This window comes from Odontesthes bonariensis, chromosome 15 (genome assembly GCF_027942865.1).
Source record: "Odontesthes bonariensis isolate fOdoBon6 chromosome 15, fOdoBon6.hap1, whole genome shotgun sequence".
NCBI lineage: Eukaryota > Metazoa > Chordata > Actinopteri > Atheriniformes > Atherinopsidae > Odontesthes > Odontesthes bonariensis.
The window spans coordinates 16381584-16401843 of NC_134520.1; the positions used below are offsets into that span (position 1 = coordinate 16381584).

Genomic DNA, 20260 nt, shown 5'->3' on the forward strand with positions numbered 1-20260 from the left:
GAGTGGGAGGTGACTTCACCTAATTACCGCGTTTAGACCTGAAACAGGCGTCGAGAAGACGGGACTTTGTCGCCGCGAAGACAACAGCATGTTTTTGCAGAAGTTTGTGGTTTATTTGGTGACGCCATGTATGTTTTGCTACTTGTTGGGACTCCATATCACGCTCCATATCGTGAATTTTCTCTCACCAAGCCTCGCCAAGAAGCTGATCCTCAAAATGGGTGAAAAGACAACGATGACCCAGAATCCCAAATTTAAGTATGAGGACTGGGGTCTCACTTTTATGTCTCTCACCTTCGTTAAAACCGCCTCCGTGAACATGTGGCTGTCACTCAGACAAGAGGCATTCGTGGGAGGAGAAGCCCCAGACTCGGCTGTGATCACGACGGACGGAGTGAAAACGAGCATCTGCAAGTACATGAAAGGTGCGTTGTTGTTGTTGTTTTTCCCGGTTGTCTCTCCGAGCGCCTCAGTTGATATCTCCCTGATTCCCGCAGGGAACAGACCGCTAGTGTTGAGCTTTGGAAGTTGTACCTGACCCCCGTTCATGTACAAACTGGACGAGTTCAAGCAGCTCGTCCGGGACTTCAGCGACGTCGCTGACTTTCTGGTGGTCTACATCGCCGAGGCTCACTCGACAGGTGAGTCGGTCTTCAGCGGGGAGCCAGGTGAAGGCTTTGAGTTCATTTGTACAGAAATCTCACCTTGAAATTCTTCCTCTTCCTTTCTCCCCCAATTCAAAATAAGAACTATTTTATTTAGGACGTACCTGCATGAGCAAATGTTACTTCTTTTTTTTTTTTTTTTCAAATCAACTATGAACGCAGAAAAATAGTCCCAAGTTGTGTTTGGAAATCTGCATCATCTTCCTTTAAACCTTCAGGACCTGATGCTCATGTGCGACATAACTTAAAACAAGATCTATTATATTTACTTTTTTTTTTTTTAATGTATGTTGCTCCCCTGCATTCAGTTTCTATCCAATGGAAACGCTTTCTATGTCTCCGTCTCAGATGGCTGGTCCTTTACCAACAACTTTGACATAAATCAGCACCGCAGCCTCGAAGACAGGCTCGCTGCAGCACAGATCCTGGTTCAAAACGAGCCCCTGTGCCCTGTGGTCGTGGATGAGATGAGTAACGTCACCGCCATAAAGTATGGCGCTCAGCCTGAGAGGCTGTACGTGCTGCAGGCCGGGAAAGTCCTCTATAAGGTGAGATCTGTGCACCACTGTGGCTTAGAATAGCTTGAATGGTTCATGGTAACGTGTTGAAAGAGAAGTTGGTGTGCTGCGACGTGCAGGATTAAAAAACGGGGTGCAAATGCTTTTTCTTCAAGAAAAAACTTTGTAATGCTAAACTGGAACTATTAGAGAGTAAATTAAAGCCATACTGCACTCAACACTCAACGTTTTGGGCATCTAAACAGTCGAATGGGGGGAAATTCTGCACATTCGTCGCTCTTCGCGTGCAGTTATGCAACCTTAAGTAATGGGAGGATGTGGAAGTCGGCCTCAGGCCTCTCTCTGGGCTCGCGCCATTACGTGAGGAGGAGCAGGGACTGTGAAATTCTTGGCACGGAGCCAGACAGATAGCATAGATATGCGAGAAATGCCGATTATGTGACAGAGCAATGCGTCCGAAGAGTTGGGCCGGTCATCCTCTGATTCCAGTGAAAGCTAATCAAAGTGCTAAGCACATCAGTAACATTTCTCCCTCTTTTTCTCTCAGGGGGGCATAGGGCCTTGGGGCTACGATCCACCTGAGGTGCGTTCTTTCCTGCAAAAGATGAAATAAGGTGGTTTGGAAATGAAGTCATCCCACCAGTCTCACATGGACGGGTGGGCTCATCAGAGAGGCGGAAGCCTCCGTGTTGCAACGATGTACATTACTGATAGAACGCCTCTTTATCTTTAGCTTTTATCAGATTCTTATGGGATACAGACTCCAGCATTGAGTTGGCGTTTGTAATCCCCAGAAACAGGCACCAACTTTGGCCTCTGAGCTCGAACTCCTCTCTGTGTTTCTTAGTGACGTCTACAGATCAAACCATTGGCCTCTGTAGCCCGATGAGATGAAACGCAGAAACGGTCGACTCGGGGTTTGTGTTGCACGCAGCCGCTGTCGTGTTGTCGACGTGTTCTGTATAAATCCCAAACCGTTATCTTTCGCTACAAATACTCCAAAGTCATTCAGCAGCAGACTGCTTTAGAAATGATGGTTACAGCGCAAACCTATGGGAACTGTAATTTGATGGAAGACGATGTTAAAGCAGGTGCTCTCTGAGTTACAGTGGAGCATTTCTAGGACGTGGTCAAACAATTGGCTTCCAAGTTAAAATAGATCAAAGAACATTGTGTGAACACGTGGCAACACTCCAGCATCAGCTGCTGACTTTATGCATCTGACATGAGGTTCATCTAGTAATCTGTGGTTTGAAATTCCCTCCTCCCACTCCACTTTTATAATTATATAAATATTCCACAGCGTTCCTATTAAAGCGACTTCAGTGCATTGTCTTTGTCTTGAGTCGCCATGACTCATCGACTTCTCGCAGACCTATTGAAACAGAATAAGACTGCTCCAAAGGTCTTCTTATTGCATCAGCTTCGGGGCATTCATGATGACGCGCAGCCGTTTTTGGACACGTGAGAACCTGGCTCTTATTTGCCGTCTCATCTGGAAGCAGTGAATGTGGCGCGGTGTCTGGATTACGCAACTGCAACCTCCGCGGACACGTGTGAATTTGAGTTGTGGAGATCCAACTTTCTTATCTCGGCATATTAACTCATTCCTGCGTCCAGTGTCCTTAATGTTACGCAACAGTTCAATCGAAGGCATAACACTGTGTATGTTTACTCTTTAAGTGGATAAGCACACGATAAGTACTGTCATAATGGAAAAATGTTGTAGTTGCTACATTTTGAAGCTACATTCCTTTCCCTCGTGTCTCTGTTGTAGCCTCTCTTCAGCAACATTAAATAAAGAACCTGTATAAGTATTTTTGGTACTTTTTTTTTTTTTTTTTTTTTACACGTTCCTCTAAAAAAAGAAAAAAACTGAATGATTGCCATTGTGGAGACGGCTGCATCTTTTGGGTCCCCTGCTGAATGAAGCACTGCACGTCGTAATTTGTTTCAAACGATTCTGACAGGCACCAAATAAGAAGCCATGTTTAAAAAGAAATCGGCTCATATTTGCACGTATACCATGAAACTGATGGACAAGACCGTTTTGTGTCGCTGCAGCTCTTTCCAACATTAACTACATGACTCTGAAGTTGGAGAGTACTGTACGTTTGGCTCCTGCCCAGCCAGGCCACATCCTGTGGAGGCACGCCAGCGGCAGCTCAGCCCGACTTCCTATTGTTGAGACAGGAACCAGAACACAGTCAGATCCTCCCAACTGTCCCGGACTTCTATTTTTTTTTTTTAATATTAAATATTCACATCTGAACCAGAACAGAAAGCTCCACCTGCTTTCAGAGAGTGCAGATCGAGGCCCACGGTTCCTGCCAAACGTGAAGCGTCCACTGAAGCCCACCAGGGGGCAATGTGTCGCTGTGGATGGCGACACCTAAAGAAGTGTGGGGCCATTTTTCATTTTCATAGACAAACCCGAGAGAGGCTATAATTTAAAAACTGGTTTGTGAGAATGCCATAGACTTACGTCAACGTAACAACAGTTACTCACACTGATGATACTGAACAGAGCATTTGTGCATTTTCTTACACGATTACTCGTCCAGTTAAAGTGGAAAAACTAGATGGGACCTAACAGAAAGGCGGGAAAAGATAAGTTGATCGTGAAGATCTTTATCCTTAAGTGTCATACTAATACATGATTTTAAATTCGACTCTCAAAGCTTTCATCTGGCTGCTACACGCCATTGCCATTTACCACTGGCAATGATAAGGTTTGGTTCTCATGCTCTGAAGGAGGAGCTGAGGTGGGCCGGGTAGTTACAGATGACCTGGCTCACATAAAGACCAAACAAAATCATCAGGTGCATAAAGGTCCATTCTGACAGTGTTTGTAACTTAATAAAATGCGCCCCTCAGCATTTTGAGGTCTGATGGGAGTCGTGGACAAATCCCAGCGAGATAATGAGGACAAGAGCCTCCAAAATTAATTAAAAGTTTGGCTTTCAGTATCTGACAGGAACCTGTGAAGTTACCCTAGGTCTCAACAAGTTGTCCTTCCAAAGCCAGAAGGATCAACTCTACTCATCGAGTTACTCACAGAATCGATGGCACTGGTGGCTGTCCATTCGTGAACAGTAAATGCAAACTGGGATTTTCACCGACAGCCGTGCCAGACTTGCTTTACTGTCGGAGGATGCCGAGCTCCGGCATTTCTCCTCAGCGTGCGTCTCGGGTTGTTATTTGAAAAACCAATTCACTGTTAATATGAGAGATCACCGGAAAAGTGGAGGAAACGACCACAAATCGAGTCAATTCTGCATCAGTCTTTCAGCCGGCCTTTGCGAGTGATCTGCTGCTGCGGAACAACACTTCCCTCGTCCTCTCTCATATTAAAGCCCGAGGAGCACTGGCCGGCAGAGCTTTTCCTCCGTCAGAGGTTCCCCTCACGCTCCAGGATTTCCTCTCGTTGGCGTGGTGGCTGTGGACTAAAGCACCCTGTGTAGGCATCAAGTGAATTCATCAGTGATCTTATTAGGCCTGTGTCTGCTAAAAGTGTGAGATAACACATGTAACCTTCCACAACAAGGAGCAATTATGTGCTAATGGTGCGTTTACTGTGTTTGAAAAAAAATATGGTTAAATCCTTTGTGTATGAGCATTTACTTGGGCAGGGTAATAAGTCTAATCAGTCAAAAATAACCACCCATACAGTGAGATAAGTTATTGTAAAATTATATTAACAAGCAATCTTTCCTCAATTTGAAATAAAAAAATATCAGCAAATAAAGGCAACATAGGACAGATGTGTATAATGCGTAATGTTCACAGGAGGAAAAAAAAAAAAAAAATGAAACAAAAGTTCTCATCACATTTACAAGACTGCTGCTAAGTTTATAATGATGCCTACTAGAATCAGTTTAGAAAGCTTTGACTAGCTAAATAACTGGGGCAATATACGTAGTCAAAGGTTTGTATCAAAATATAAAAAAATATATGGGTGGGCAAAAGGGGGGGGGGGGGGGGGGGGGGGGGGGGGGGGAGGGCAAGGGGGACGACCAGTGATACAGGAGGGAAATATGAACAACCAATATGTACGAGATTAAAATAGGCGGCTCATCCACGGCCAGTTTTCATCATAACTCAACCAAAAAAGGACAGAACACAGAAGGCTACGACGATGAAGAGCACAGAGCGTTAAGCACAGGCAGGTAAAGAGATAACACACCACATCTTCAAGCAGGTGTCCACAGAGAGAAGAGCAGCACTAGGTAGTATGTTGTACACAAATTCTCAGCACTCGTGCGCTCGCTTCCTTCGCCAAAGTCTGGCTTCTGTCGACGGCACAGCAAGTCCGGCGGTTTGAGTCAAACGGCTCAGAGTGCGGAGAAGTTTGGCTGCCAACAACGAGCGACCGGAACCGATCAAATTCGACCGCTGCGACATCGTAAGAACCACCTGAGCACTTGCATGCTGCGAAAAAAGGTCGTCACAATAAAAGTAATATTTCTTTCACATATTTTCCCCCTTAAAAATCTCTTTAAATAGAAGGGCGGGCTTCAGAAGAAAGTACATTATCAGTAAAGGTGGCCATCGAGTAAAAGGCAAATTCGGAGTCCTATGTCAGCCCACATTTGTAAGACAGTATGTATGGCGATGAGTAAAAGGACGAGACAAAAGATTTTCCAAGCTCACAATGCATATGCACACTCTCCAGTGTTTAAGTGACAAAAGCGGTAATTTCCTGCACATCTTGCACCACAAAGCGATCATGAAAATGTACAAGAGGTAAACTTCAACCTTTTTTTTTTTTTTTTTCTTCTTTTTTTTCCTGTTCACTGAGGAGGCTGATGGGACTCAGAGAGGGACCGGGCGGGCTGGGGGGGGGGGGTTCTGCAAGGAACAGAAAACGTGTCATGTATGCATTTCAGTAGCTGGTTTCGTCACACTTGGGTTTGTGATAAATGGAGAAATTGTCCTTCATTTTTGAGTAAGGAGCAGTAGTCGCCGGCCATTTTGATTTTTCTCCAATATGCATTCTGGCAGAAGTGTCGAACCAAAATGGCGCCTGTCCCTGATTTGGCGCTGATGTGTTTTGGCCATGTCCTGTTGTGGAGTTCAGATCCTTGGAATGATGGCAAATAATGCTGGGTCGGGGGATGAAGTGGGGAGGTCACACGCTCATCGTCATGGTTGGAGAGTACTGTGGAAACACGGGGAGGAGAAGATTAAGACAGTCAGCCACACGCAGACCTCTGACCGAAGCACAGCTTCAGCGTCAGAGCAGTGATACGAACCGAGGAAGGCGGCAGAGAAGAAGAGACTCACATTCTCGCTCTGAAAGGAGTGGAGGAAGTTTCCACTCAGCTCCCCATCATCCCTCGGGGTCCCAGGAGGATTGCTAATGCCACTTAAATTGTTTGGGGAGTTCTAAAAACAAAGAGCACACAATATTATTTCCAAAAATGTACAACATTTCACTTCAACTAAGATTAAAAAGTCAAAGACAGAACATAGTTATTCACCTTGTTCATGCCGTCCATGTCTCCAGAGCCTTTAAACAAATTTTAAAAAACAAAGTATGTGCTCAGTGATTTTAGGAACAGTGTTGTGTCTTTAATGCAACTCAAACATGTCTGTTGCTTTAGTTTAACATGTTGGAGTGTTACCTAGTGATCCATTCATGTGGTGTGGTTCCATCCCAGCCATGGCTCCCAGCGGCCCATCAGAGCCAGGGCCCATAGGGAACTGCAGGGAGAAGAAAGCGGCACGGACTCACTTTATTTATCACAGCCACACAGCAGTTAGATCTAGATCGCATAGAATGAAACTTAAGCCCAAACTCCACCCACTGCCTAATTACTGAAAAATGCTAAGAAACAGACGGGTTGGGTGAGGTGTTGAGACAGTGTGAGACAGGAGCAGCTCAGAGCAACAGAGCAACCTGGGTTTCTAAAGTTCATTAGCATTAGCTTCACGCTGCTCAGTGCGATCAGAAACAGTGGGTCGTGCATTGCATTGAGAATTTTTTAGGATCCATATTAGCACCAGTGGTTTAAGCAGCTCAAACATGATGCTGATGTTTTCAGTCTGTTCTTAAGGACGACCACGTTCACAGCAAATAAGAGTGGGTACTGAAATCCAGGCTTCTTTTTCGGCTGAAAAGCCTTTTTTTTTTTTAAATTTTCTTTTTTATCTTTGGTGCGATCATTTCAGTTCCATGAGTGTTACTGTAACAGAAGGCTATGGTATCAAATAACTCATAAACAGAATTATAAGTGGATCTGCATTGCCTCTAATTAAAAAAAAAAAAAAAAAAAAAAATCAATTTTCCACATTCCCAGATGAATATTGCAACCCTGAAGTGATACATGTGTGCCGAAGTAAGACCAGAATTATTAATGTTGCGTCTTGGAACTTATTTTTACGCAGACCGGCTCTATTTATGCAAAAGAAAGTTAAATTCCCCACATAAATCATTAAAAAATACAAAAAAAAAAAAAAACAGGAAATCATTATATAAAAAGACAAAATGACTGCATCTGGTGTTTTCTCTGGTAGTTTTTCTTCCTTTAGCACCGACATGAAGCAGCTCAAGCTAATGTGCATATTAATCAGTTTTATACAAACTAGATCTTATATCCTGCAATTGTGAGAACGACAAAGCAGATCGTTTAACTGTAGGAAAGTTTGTAGGTATAAAATAATAAAATTTGATTTAAAAAAAAAAAAAAAACGAGCTATTTTGCGATGGTACAGACCCAAAGAGATCATTTGTTTTGTTACAGGCAGACGGCTCTTGAACTTTAAAGGGAGCTCAGAACAGATGCTGCGTACCACAGCCACTTAATTGTTTTCTTCTGTAAAACACTTTCTGACTAAGCGAGCCCCTTTTAATCCGCATGTCTGACCCCGATTGCTTTAATGAAGCTAGTCTGCCGAAAACATCGTGCCAACTGTAATGTAAACTCCATTATCGCAACATCCACCACTACAAACCAGCAAAAAGAAGATTTTAAATAAAGAGGTGCTCACATTATTTCGGTTGCCCGGTCCAGTGTTGATCATATACAAGTTGTCGCCAGAGTTGTTTGAGTCTGGAAAAAGTGCAATCATAGATGTAATCTGGATGCCGGAAAAAGCATGAAACGGGCTGCTGTGTCTGAGGTTTGTTCAAGCAAGCACTAACCTGCAGGGCTGGGCATGATGGGAGTTCCCGGAGGACCCCCGCCTCCAGATGCCCCCTATGGAAAAGCAATCGCAAAATACAGCCACATTACAACCAAACACTCAAAAACGACTTTGTATCATCTTCCAGTGCTACATTTCTGTGGAATGTTTGGGGGTTTCGGGATGTGCTCTCACCCCGTATGCACCAGGAGACGGTGAGGAGTAAGGCATCTGAAACCAAAGACACAAACATTACGGGCCAGGAACGGGAGTGCAAACCCTTTCTACACCTCAAATTGTCATCATTCATCATTCGATCTTCCTAATATCATTATGGCTGTCGAACTGTCTGTGGAAACCGTGACACATAATACTACACAATTACATCCCGGGCTACAACTACAGAACAAGCTGAACCTCAAAAGCTCACAGAGCGGACCGGAGAGCAATCCGAAGCAAATTTTCTCTGCTTGTGTTTTTGTGCGCATTAGTACTCACAGAGTTGGCATTGTTGGGATTAGGCCATGGTCGACCTGTCCCCGGGCCCCTAAAAAGGTAAAGGCCGTGGTTAGTTTTAACATTCGAGTTGAAAATCTTGAGATGATACTTACAAAATGAAGAGAACTCACATGTTCACACCCGGCATGCCGGGACCCATGGTGTTGTGTGGGGGCCTCATACCACCACCAAAGTTCTGAGAAGACAACCAGAGATGGGAAAGCAAAACATAAAATTAGGAGATTATGAGTTCCATATACGGATCATCAAGGTAATGGTGACATATAGAGTAGAAATGAGGGAGCCTACCTGAGGGCCAGGCCCCATTGGCCCCATGCCTCGAGGGCCACTCATTCTCTGCATTGGCCCCAAATTAGGATGGCCTGGAGGGATAAGGACAGTTCATGTCAACAGAGAGGCCAAGAAATTATTTCAGTGATATATAACGTGGTGGTATAGACTCAATTGACACTAAATCAGCACCTTGTGGTCGTGTAGGGTCCATACTGGGCAACATGGGATGAGGTCCTGGTCCTCCACCTGGTGGCTAATGGGGATAAAACTCAGTTTTAAAAAAGCAGCATTTTTCTGCAACTGTTGCCTACGCTGGGGATCACAAACCCGATGCTATACACTGCCGCTTCTGTTTCATGTCCAGACTGATGCCGTTTTAGTTTCTTCTTCTTTGAATTCAACAAACTACACAGTACACACTAGCTCTAATTAGAACAAAAAGGCAATCATAGGTTAAGTTGTTGCTCTGTATAAAACCCTGACCCAGCCCCTGACAAAAGCTCCGTTCTAGATCAGCAAAGAGGTAAAACCGCTCTAAAAACCCGTTCACCTGGCTCAAGGCCAATTGTTTGCCTGTTGTAGCACACAGAACCGGTTCGACGATAGCTAATGGTTTCAAATCAGCCCTGGAATCGCTTTGGCTAAAAAGAAGTGAGTGGTGCATGTGTGGAAGCACTACCTGGTTGGCCATCCTCATGGGGGGACCTCGTGGGCCTCCAGCAAAGCGAGGTGACATGAAGGACTAGAAGATAAACATAGTTGATTCTTGAAGTTTCAACAAAAAAAAAAAAAAAAAAAAAAAAAAACATCACTATGCTAATATCTCAGTTTCATGTTGTGTGTATATTGTAAGCAGTATAAGCATAATGCCAAAAGCATGAAGCATCAGCTCTGAGAACCACTGTTCCCAAATGATTGCAGACAGCAATACCAAGAGAAACAGAAGAAAAAGACAGAGAGAAATGCAGAGTTACCTGACTGTGTGGCCCCATCATACTGTTAGGGGGAGGAGGCTGAGGGTGAGGAGAGCCCTGGGGACCAGGAGGACCCTGTGGCGTCACACAAAATGTAGAGGCGAAGGGGGGGAGGACAGAAAAAGGATAGAAGAGAAGATGAGATGAAAAGAGAAAGAGGGAGCAAGAAGAAGCGGGGAGAGAAGCAGGGTTACTGCGGGGCAGAAGAAAGCTGGAGTGCAAGAACCAAAGTGTGGTGCAAAAATGTACAAAATACAATATGATGCTCGTTTTTATGTACCAAACAGAAAGAAAAGGGAGACTGAGCAGAGAATAACAAGCAAATGACAAGCCTTAATGAGAGAAAAGAGACAGGGATGAAGAGGATGTGTGCTCTCTTGCCTGTCAGTCATGACATTAAGAAGCCTGCTGCATGCAGCATGTTATCAGTGCTAATTTCCCTGAATTAACAGCATCAATTAAGTTTGACGCAATTAGTTTTATAACACTAAACACTGGCAATGTGTCGCTAATGTTGCTTCTCAGACAGTGAGGGAGTCTAATTGAGCTTTCTCCTTTGCTTTTTGCAATGTAACGTTATGGGCACGTGCGATCATGTACAGATGCTAAATCGATTGTCTTCTGGTATCAGCATGACGACATCACGAGACAACGCTTTGTGGATTGTAGCTCATAATAAACTGGTAGACTTTAGAGCCACATCTCGTTTTCATTCCACCTCCAGCGAGTCTGTTCCACACAGGTGCCTGCAAAGACTTTATCTTCATGTGATATTGATTTACAGTAGGTGCTGCACCTTTCGATTTCTCCATTAGGGAAAATGGCCAGGCCACGCCTGCCTGTTTACAGCACAGGAGGGGCCCAGGCTGACAGAGCGTCTGTGATGTTTGCTACAAGTTCGCAGAGCAGAGCAGAGCACAGACGAAAGCAATACAGACACCAACGTAGAAGCCCATTGCACTAGAATACACACTCTGAATATATCATCAAAAGCTGCAAGTAGTGATATGTTAATATCTATCAATTTGTGCCCCCACAGGAAAACTATTTCTGAAATTTTACATAATGAAAACAAAAAAAAAAAATGCGGGGTTTAGTTAGCTGAAGAGCATTCCTGAAGCAGTAGCAGTGAGTGTCAGCGTTGCGATGGACTTACTTGGAAAAAGCCAGGTGGCATAGGTCCTCCTGGCATGCCCTCGCCGGGAGGCATCCCTCCCATCACAGGGCTGGGAGCCGCTGCTGCGCTCTGGGAAGAGGAGGCAAAAGAAAAACATGACAAATGTGCTGCACAACAGTAACCGACTGGTAACGCTTTCTACCTTTCTCACAGCACAAATCTCTGCCTCACTACTGGCAGGACGCAAATCGAAAGGTTTACTTTGTCGCTTCTCGACTAGCGAGAAAAGCAAACGAGGAATCCAGCACTCTTTGAGGGTCGGTCTGAAATTGCTCTCAGTGGGTTAACATGAGCTGGCTTTGTGACCCTTGTCCAGACCTGTGAAGAAAATTCCGTGCATTTCCTGTTTAAACAGCATTTAGCCAACTGACCTGCCGCCCTCTCAGACCTCAGTGAGGTATTAATGGGGTCTTTATTGAGGTATGAGCCCTGCTGATTAGGATCCAGTGGATCAGATAAGTATCAGTGGGATGCACTGAGTCAGTGGCTCCAAAGTGCTGCTGCACAGCAGGGGCAAGCTGGGCCTATTTCCTGCTCAAACCGCAGCCCTAATTCACTAATGTGCCATTTGCTTCGGTCACACGCTCCTAATTGACTGAGTTTTTCTTCCCTTGCAGCTGAAGCAATCCGAGATGAGCTAATGTCTTCAGAGCTGTGGGGTTTAGCTTCCAGCGAAGAGCTAAAGGGGGAAAGAGGAGTGCCCCAAGTCCCATTTGTTAATGCAAAGCTCCCTCATACTGTAGTGTAAATGTAGGCAAACAACCAATGATCACCACAAGAATGGATGTTTAAGCATCCACACTCGCATATAGCTCCAGAGCCCAGCAGCTCCACAGACAGCACTGGTTGAAAGCCAACACACTCCCTTTTATCGACTGCACCTTCCCTAATTATATCTGCTCAGGCTGCCACTGCAGGGCCACTGTGAAATACCTCAGTCGGGGGAGAAGTGAGGCCAAAGGGAAAAGTCACGTCTCATCAGGCCCCACCAAGAGAAGGAAACAGGCAACTCAAATCCCAAATTTCTTTACTGGATGGTGTAGAGCACACGGCTATAATCCTGGAGCACACCCTGCACCTGAGGACTTGTCTACAATTCACTGCTACAGATATGCAGGTATACATTCAAGGAGATCCCAGTAAGTCTTCAGATTACGTGCCAGCTCAGTTATGCCTGCCAAACCGGGCCGTTTGAAGACCAATCTGATCCCCAGTCCTAAAGTGGACCACTTGGATTGGTGCAGATGTTAAATGAAATTAAGTAAGACTCAGAGGCACTTTAATTTCAGCATCGTAATTGGCATAGAATTACATCGAGGACTTTAAACCAATGGTTCATAAATTTACAAATATGCACACACACACACACACACACACACACACACACACACACACCAGTATTTACCAAAGGGCAGCTCATGCAACATTAACACAAAACAGCACATACATCAATTCATGCTAAACTATATTACTTTGGGATACAAACAGGTGTGCTCCACACGTGTCACCGAGGGCATCTTCCAAGGAACAAGCGACGTCCGCTCACAGTTTGAACTTTTCTCTTAAATCACGTCGCCTCCTCTTAAGTACAGAAGCATGTACCATTTAATTTTTTGTAAAAGTGTCGCCATCACACTGAAACACTCGCACGACATTGATGACGTTGTGAGAACAGATCAAAGCAATAACATGAACATTAGTTAATCAACAGGTATGCTACGTATGCTTGAAATGCAAAAAAAAAAAAAAAAAGGGGGGGGGGGGGACAAAAACTCACAATCATGATTTATTTTATCGGTTTATCTATTCGTTTTGCTACTCTTTGCCTCATCCGATCCCCACACACATTCATTAAGCTTTTATCCCTCTGGAAACAATAATTCTGCAGACAACAAGACCAGCAATCTGATATATACACACCATAGCATCTTAATGGCTGTGTGACTGCACATCTGTGGATGCAGATGTTTAGTTCGGTGTGTCTACGACATGGGTTACGAGTTTACTGGATAACACATTAAGAGCCCTGAACGGTGACTTTTAGCATCAGTCACACAAAAGACGCGTGTAGGCATCAGATGAATGATCAGAAAATATAGAAAAACACTTCCCGCTAAAGCAATCAATAAATGCTGTTTTAACCCGATACCAAAGTCAACCCCACGCAGGATGATGCGAGATGAAAATGGAACCCAACGGTTGCACATGTAAAACACAACCTGTTTTTCAAGCCTTGAGCTGCCCTGACAAGTCGTCCATATGCATGCTGAAGGATGAGGTCAGGACAACACCCTGCTTGACACAATTAACTGACTACAGTCACCCATCTACTCGTTTATCCAACCTGCGCGGCCCGACAGGTGTACAAACACACAGGGGGAGTATTTTCAAAGCTGACCTGACATCATTTCATTCATTTAGAAATAAATAAACAAACAAACAGACACACACTCACGTACCTTCCATGGATTTGATGAAGAGGCACGACATACATCAAGCACACAGAAAACTATCCATCAGCTTCTTCAATACCTGTAATTAACTCTTTCTGTGCCGTGCATGCCTCTCCTGAGGTCAAATTAAGACGCCCGATTGTTTTTTTGTGGAAAAATTCCCCAATTTCAACCAGCCAATATGAAGTAGAGTTGCACAGTGTGTCAGCATTGGACAGACGTCATGAAGTTGGTACTGTTATCCGTTTCATTAGAGGACAAACTTAAAGAATCCTTGTGTTCTTAGCCGTAGGCGTGCCACAGCTGGGAAGCATGCGTGTGAAGCTCTCTCGCTTCTCACTGCAGAGACAGCAGGCTTGCTTTTCACGTCTCGGCAGTTTTTACTACTTTCACTGACGACAACATGGCTGAAAATTCATGCGCAGTTCTGTAGGCAGTAAGGAAGGCCCACAGATGTTACAACAACGCCCGCCCCCCCCCCCCCCTCCAATCCCCATAAAAGATGTTCAAATCCTCACAGATCAAGAAAGAACGAAACGCCTTTTGGCAAAGTTCCAACGACAGACAAGCCAACAGAGTTCTACGAAGATGAAAAAGTGACAGGTAACACCCCTCTGATATGAGCCATTTGGAACATACAGGCATTTTTAACCGTCAGGAGTGTGACAAGGCAGTTTGGGGCAATGCTAACTGTCTAATCTGACTTACTCTCCTTAGTTAACTTACCGAAAAGTTGAATACATCTGTACGCAAGTGCAACCCTCCCACTGGGTAAGAAATGTTTGGACCTTAACATGCAAAGAGCTATAAATCAGGAGTTTATACATCAGCAGATGAAAAACATTTAACATCAACGTATTGGTAATGGTCATCATCATGGCACATACTGTTATTTCTGTATTTCTCTAATGGGTTTTGTCAGTAGAAAATGTGCCAAACAAGAAAAAAAAAAAAAAAGATAAACTACAGAGATGTACTGAGTCATAATCAACACTTTTTATAGCTGATACCCGCCGGTATAAAATTAACCAAGAAATACCATTTGAAACATAAGGATCTCTATGACGCTAAAACCCCTGGCATGCGTGCTCCGATAACTCCTTAAAGTAGACCGAACACAGATGACTCAATACAACCACAGAGACCAACTACACTTTCTATCTGACTTGAAAATGACAAACGGCCTACAAATGTATATAAAAAGAGGATTTTAGTTTCTTTCTTTTCTTTTTTTGGCAGCTAAAGTCTGCTGTATGGTTATTAAAGGAACTAACAGCACAAACTGAGATCGGACGATCAGTTTCCCCCTCGTCTCATTATTACGTGGCTTTCTAAGAGCTTCACCTGCCCTCATTATTATCATTATTCTATCTGTTTTATGCACCCATATGAAAAATGACATCATTTTCTCGTGTCTTGCAGCTCAGAAAAGGACCACAGACCAATGTCGGCTGCTTCAAGTAAAACAAATGCCAAAATATCCGGCGCAGCGTTATATACATGCCGTCTTTGGGGCACACACACAATTCACTGGCTGTGGGCTGTCGTTTTATACTCACAAAAGCTTCATCTATCATCTTAATAATATTACAGTTAGAGTGCAGTGGCTTTTTATCCATTGTCTTAGCTTGTTTTGAGTAGATAATGCAGGTAAAATCTAACAAAAACAATAAAATCAGATTACAAAGAAAACCCCATAATAACCAAAAAAAAAAAAAAAGGATGTGAGCGTGGTGTACATTTACACATTAATGAAGTTCTGTAATATGTTCCTGGTTCAGTCGATGTAATTATCGTTTCAAACTTTTAAACAAGACAAACAAACAATCTAAAATATCAGCAGAAAAGCTCTCGGTGACAAAGACAAGTCGTGTTGGTATCTCAATCGGTGTTAATTAGACCAAGTCTATGGAGACATTCACACTTGTGCTGACTGCATTAAAATAGCACCCAGAGTACCGTCTCCCCTGACAAAAAATTCAGAGTCCAGGAAAATGTGCGTTGTATTATTATCTTAACATTGCTATTTATTATCCACACAGGCTGATCTCCTGATCTCCGCTGATCTCGACTGGTTTAAGCTCATGCATACCCACTGTCTGGCTCACCGCAGTGAAACAGAAACAGCCATTTGTTTTGCTCCTCTACTCACGAGCAGCCAATTCCTGGAATGAGGCCAGCGAAAGAAATTTAATCAAAAATAACTGAATAAAACTACTTTTATTTAAGTTACTGGCCGTAAAGTCACGACAAAAAATGCCAATAATCTGCAGACCATCTTACGGGAGCAGAAAGTGTTAGCCAGACTGAGAAAGCTACGTGCACGGTCAGTTCCCAGGCATGTTAAGTTAGATCTCTATCACGGCCCACAGCTGTGTTTGCTGGGCTGTTCCAGGCAGCCTGATGCTGCTTTCGGTGGAAATGTGCCTCATCTCTCCACAGACTCTCCTGTGCCGGAAAGAGGCAGATGTCTCAGCTCTTGCTTGAGGCGATGGGTCTCTTGTCTGGGGCCTTCCTTACAACTACCCAGGGGATCTTGTATAACACAGACCGCTCTCCCACCCCACCATGATTCAGCGCATGTACACGTGTGTACTAAAAAGTACACAAAGCAATCTCAGCCAAATAAATACTTGGATCACTGAAGGAGGTTACGAAAGGGCAGAATGGTGGCGGATGCGCTTGTGTTCCCCTTTGCAGAAACAAAGGGGGCGGATCTCTTTTGGGGGGGGGGGGGGTTTAGAGGAGCGTAGCGATGAGCGAGAGCTTGGGGAATTTGTTAAAAAGCAAGGGCATATACAGACACCAAAACCAGAAAGAAGAAAAAATGTGGATGGGTGAATTCAAAGTGGACAAAGAAGAAATGATGTCCATGTTTGTGCCCAAGCACAGACCACCCATCTGCTGCCTCTAGCACGCTCTTATCCTCACTTCTTCCACTGGAACCCATGCTCAAAAGAAACCAGCCTCTATGTTTAGCTTGTAAATGTTTAACCATCAATCAACATCATAAAACCCAGTCTGGATCCTGACTGAATTTCTTTCTCCCTCTCTAGTCACTTCTAGCAGGTCCTTTCCACTTCTAATCTCCCCCAACCCCCTCTTCGCTTTATTTCCTCAGCGCCTCGGCTGTGGTGGACGCTGGGCATATGCCATAATGCCACTCCCTTTCCTTTTTCCAATCTGCCCTTAGCTTGGTGACAGCCATCAATCAGCCGTGCGCCATGGCGACAGAGCCCCCAGGGAGCGTTCGGCAGGCCCAGTGTGAATATGCCGGGGCTTTACAAGCGCTGCCGGCTGACAGAGCAGCCTTCACCTCCCCCACACCTAGACAAAGACTAGGGTCCAAGAACTAGTACTGTCCACACACACATAGACGCACACTTGCCTGACCCCCCAAATAATCACAAAGAGAGCCAGCGTCAGAGCGAAGGCCAACCACAAGATGTTACAGAGAGCTAACCACACTGAAACTCTCCGAGCTCCACACCACAGCAGCACGCGCTGGTGTTTTACTGTTGCCTCATTTGTTTTATGTCTTCGGTGGAAATGTTCTCAGCCAAACCAAGGCATGAGAGTTTAAAGGCTTATGTTGTGTTTTTCCTCCCTTTAAAAAACACACTCTGGGGTTGTTTTAACGATTAAATGTAAAGAAGTGGGGGGTGGGGGGTAATAAAAATCACTAAAAGATTTGTACACCTTTTGTTTTACAGTTCAATGTAACACACGTGCAAAAAAAATATTATTTCACCAAAAAGCTCATTTTGAAATCAGCTCCACTTTTGCACATAAAAGAATATCCTGCCTAAAAACAAGACACCAAAAGAAATCCCTTATCGTGAAGAAGGTGAAGTGCCCTACTCTCTCTGGAAGACTGAAAATTATTAAGAAAAATAAGAAGATGGTGACTGAAAGGGCAGAGCCACACTGAAGCCTCTCTCCTGGATCCCAGGTCACCTGCCAGATCAGGAGGCCTGTTACCCTGACAACCCTATCTGCCAGGAGCATGACCAACATCTCTCTCTTTTTTTTTTTTAACCCTCTGCTGCCTCACATGCTGCTGACCCGCCAACAAACTGCATTCTGCATCAATCGCCCTGAGACGACTCGTTAACCTCTAATGCCTCTGCTGTGCTAATATAGCAAACTATTAATAGTCTTTTTGTTTTATCTACAAGAACATCGTCACATCTGTCCAAATTTCCAAGATAAGGCTTGTGAGATACAAAGAAGAGAACGACAGAGGCCACTGACAAGTGGTTCACACTTTCTTTGATCTGCAGGATTTTTTTATGTTCTTCTTTTGAATGCTGAGTCAAAGCAGGAAACGGTGCAGCAACAGGACAACATCTCCAAAATAGCATAAATATCAGCATGCAAAACACCTATTTAATGCAAACACAGTAGAGGAGCAATGCACAACCAAATGAAGCACACGGTCTGAGTGATATCTCATGGAGTGAGGGCGTGCGGCAGCTTCTATGGTTTATTCGTCTTCGAGTACATTCGACCTATGTCACCACAGGCAATATGTTTCAACATGTACTCGAGCTGTCACACTCGCAGGCAGCTGGACATCCTTGTTAAAAAAAGAAATTCTTAAGATTTGGTGGAGAACATACAGTGGGGTTCCTATTCATCTTCACAACGGAGGAGGGGAGCTAGAATTAGGAGGAGAGCACTCGACCGGTCTGACTCAGGACATGTTGACATCAGCAGCATTTTCCCAGAAGCCTCTTTGTTTAGTGCATCATTTAACCCAGCAGATTAAAAAAAGAAAAGTGTTACAAATAGAATTAGGTTAAGCATCGCTGGATGGATTAAGCTACTGAAACAATATGAAAAAACACATAAAAAAAAAAAAAATGGCAGAAATGAAAGTGCTTTCTTTTTAAGGTGGATCACGACCAAACCCTCGAGGACTCGAGCGTTGCCTGGCAGGCATTAAATGCGTTTTTGCTCTAAGAGTTTACCCCCAAAAATAAGTAAGGAAAAAATTCAACTCGAGCTGAAAAAGTGTTGTATGCATCACTTCAGCTAGGAGGGGGGTGCAAAATCATTGTCTTCTGACGCAGAAGACAGAGCATTATGTGCAACAGCTCCACACTAAGCACTACTCACGTAATCATGGAAGGCCTTTGCTTCGCTGGAGTGGTCACATGTCTCTCTCCTCTCTGGTGCAGCACAATACAAGTCCCAGAAAACACTGTAGACAAGACAGGTCATGAAGTAAACAGAAGCACCCAAACAACCTCTGGACATTGCATGAGGAAGAGACTAGACTTACCACCACCAGGAATGTAGGAATCCAGGGGGTTCTCCGAGTGTTATGTTTTTCTCCCATCGGATCTATGAAAGTGGAGTTTCAGTAATTATCTCAAGGAATTAACAAAATGCTTTTTACCTCACTGTTGCTTAAGGCACAGTGCTGCACATTCAAATAGAAAATAAAAAACTATGTGTTAAAAATAAGGCATGATAATGAGGTTGAACTTTTACCTCAAATTCCACATACCTCTGATAAAAATGTCTGTGCAGACTTCTGTGCTCCTATGTGTAACAAATACTCATAGACGTAAAGAGCCAACCTGTATGGAACAAAACAATGTCATTTGGAGTTTAATTCACCAAACACGTTCAATCTGATCGCCAAACACCTGGCCAAACCTTCCTCTAGGGGTACTTAGTGACTACAACTGGGTACAAGGCCCTGTGAACAATGGCTGCCAAACAGCCCATGCCAAAAATTAAATGGGGACTGGAAAAGAAGCCAAGCCTGGTGAAGATTCACTACATATTGAGTGTTGAAAGAAACTGCTAAAGTAAAGGTATAGCTAGAAAACTGCAATTAGAAAGACAAAAAAAAAAAAAAACACCACCAGCCTGTTGTAGATTAGCTAGGTACAGTATCTTAATGGCACTGATGGGGCTGAGGGCAATAAAACGAAGCCAATCCAGAGAGCGCAACACAGAAAACAATGTACTGTAGCGCGGTGATGTTATTGTTTTCTCCCTTTCGTGCTCTCCTCTGAATAATCGCGACAATATGAGAAAACCCGCCGGTTAAAACACAACTAAACTGAACCCGGAATCGTCCTTGGATGTGTAAAAACACAGCAATATGCCAAAAGCAGCCGAAACACAGCACAGAGGAAGAATGGCGAGCAGACAAGGCGGTTCATTCAATTCCATTCTCGGTAGGAGGAAATCGCCTCTTGCTAGCCTGTCCAGCAAACAACAGAGAGCAAGTTACGAGGCGAAAAACACAGAATAATAAACGTTTCAGAGCTTACTTTTCTCGTGCTTGGTTGTCCGACGGCACCGGGGTGCCTTTGCCTTTGGGGAACATTGTTTTGTGTGGGAGGACGCCCGCCTTCTCTTTCTTTTTTCGCTATTTCATCTGTCAGATCATCGCGGCCGCGACCCTCTCGCACTCCAACCACACTCCTCCTCAATCCGACGACTCAACCGAGCCTGGTCCGGAGGGAAGAGGCGGGGCCTCTGTGACTGATGCTTCCAACAACCAATCAAAACGCGTCAACGGCCTTAAGGT

At 44.2% G+C, this 20260-nt stretch overlaps 2 protein-coding genes across 3 annotated transcripts; one reads left to right on the plus strand and one right to left on the minus strand.

Moving 5' to 3' along the window:
- Positions 1-3000, plus strand: dio1 (iodothyronine deiodinase 1). The gene is made up of 4 exons (XM_075485210.1): positions 1-425; positions 498-641; positions 1014-1213; positions 1731-3000. Exons 1-4 carry the CDS (start codon positions 89-91, stop codon positions 1794-1796), a joined length of 747 nt encoding a protein of 248 aa, XP_075341325.1. The 5' UTR covers positions 1-88; the 3' UTR covers positions 1797-3000.
- A 1860-nt stretch (positions 3001-4860) lies between these two features.
- Positions 4861-20187, minus strand: ssbp3b (single stranded DNA binding protein 3b). 2 transcript variants are annotated; one of them, XM_075485211.1, is made up of 18 exons: positions 20001-20187; positions 19223-19295; positions 18995-19056; positions 18829-18913; positions 11234-11323; positions 10078-10152; positions 9783-9845; positions 9293-9356; positions 9119-9192; positions 8941-9005; positions 8810-8858; positions 8507-8542; positions 8331-8385; positions 8177-8238; positions 6811-6889; positions 6667-6695; positions 6470-6571; positions 4861-6344 (listed from the first exon to the last, which is right to left on the minus strand). In XM_075485211.1, the coding sequence occupies exons 1-18, from the start codon at positions 20054-20056 to the stop codon at positions 6315-6317; spliced, it is 1149 nt and encodes a 382-aa protein (XP_075341326.1). In that variant the 5' UTR covers positions 20057-20187; the 3' UTR covers positions 4861-6314. The 2 variants fall into 2 exon arrangements, with proteins under 2 accessions (XP_075341326.1, XP_075341327.1); XM_075485212.1 differs by lacking the exon at positions 10078-10152.
- Positions 20188-20260: the final 73 nt, after the last annotated feature.

Coding starts and splice junctions, on each gene's coding strand:
- ssbp3b (XM_075485211.1), bottom strand. CDS start 20,056: ATGTTCCCCAAAGGCAAAGGCACCCCGGTGCCGTCGGACAACCAAGCA. Junction 19,057..19,222: donor CACAGACATTTTTATCAGAG/GTATGTGGAATT, acceptor CCACTTTCATAG/ATCCGATGGGAGAAAAACAT. Junction 6,345..6,469: donor ACTCCTTTCAGAGCGAGAAT/GTGAGTCTCTTC, acceptor GTGTTTCCACAG/TACTCTCCAACCATGACGAT.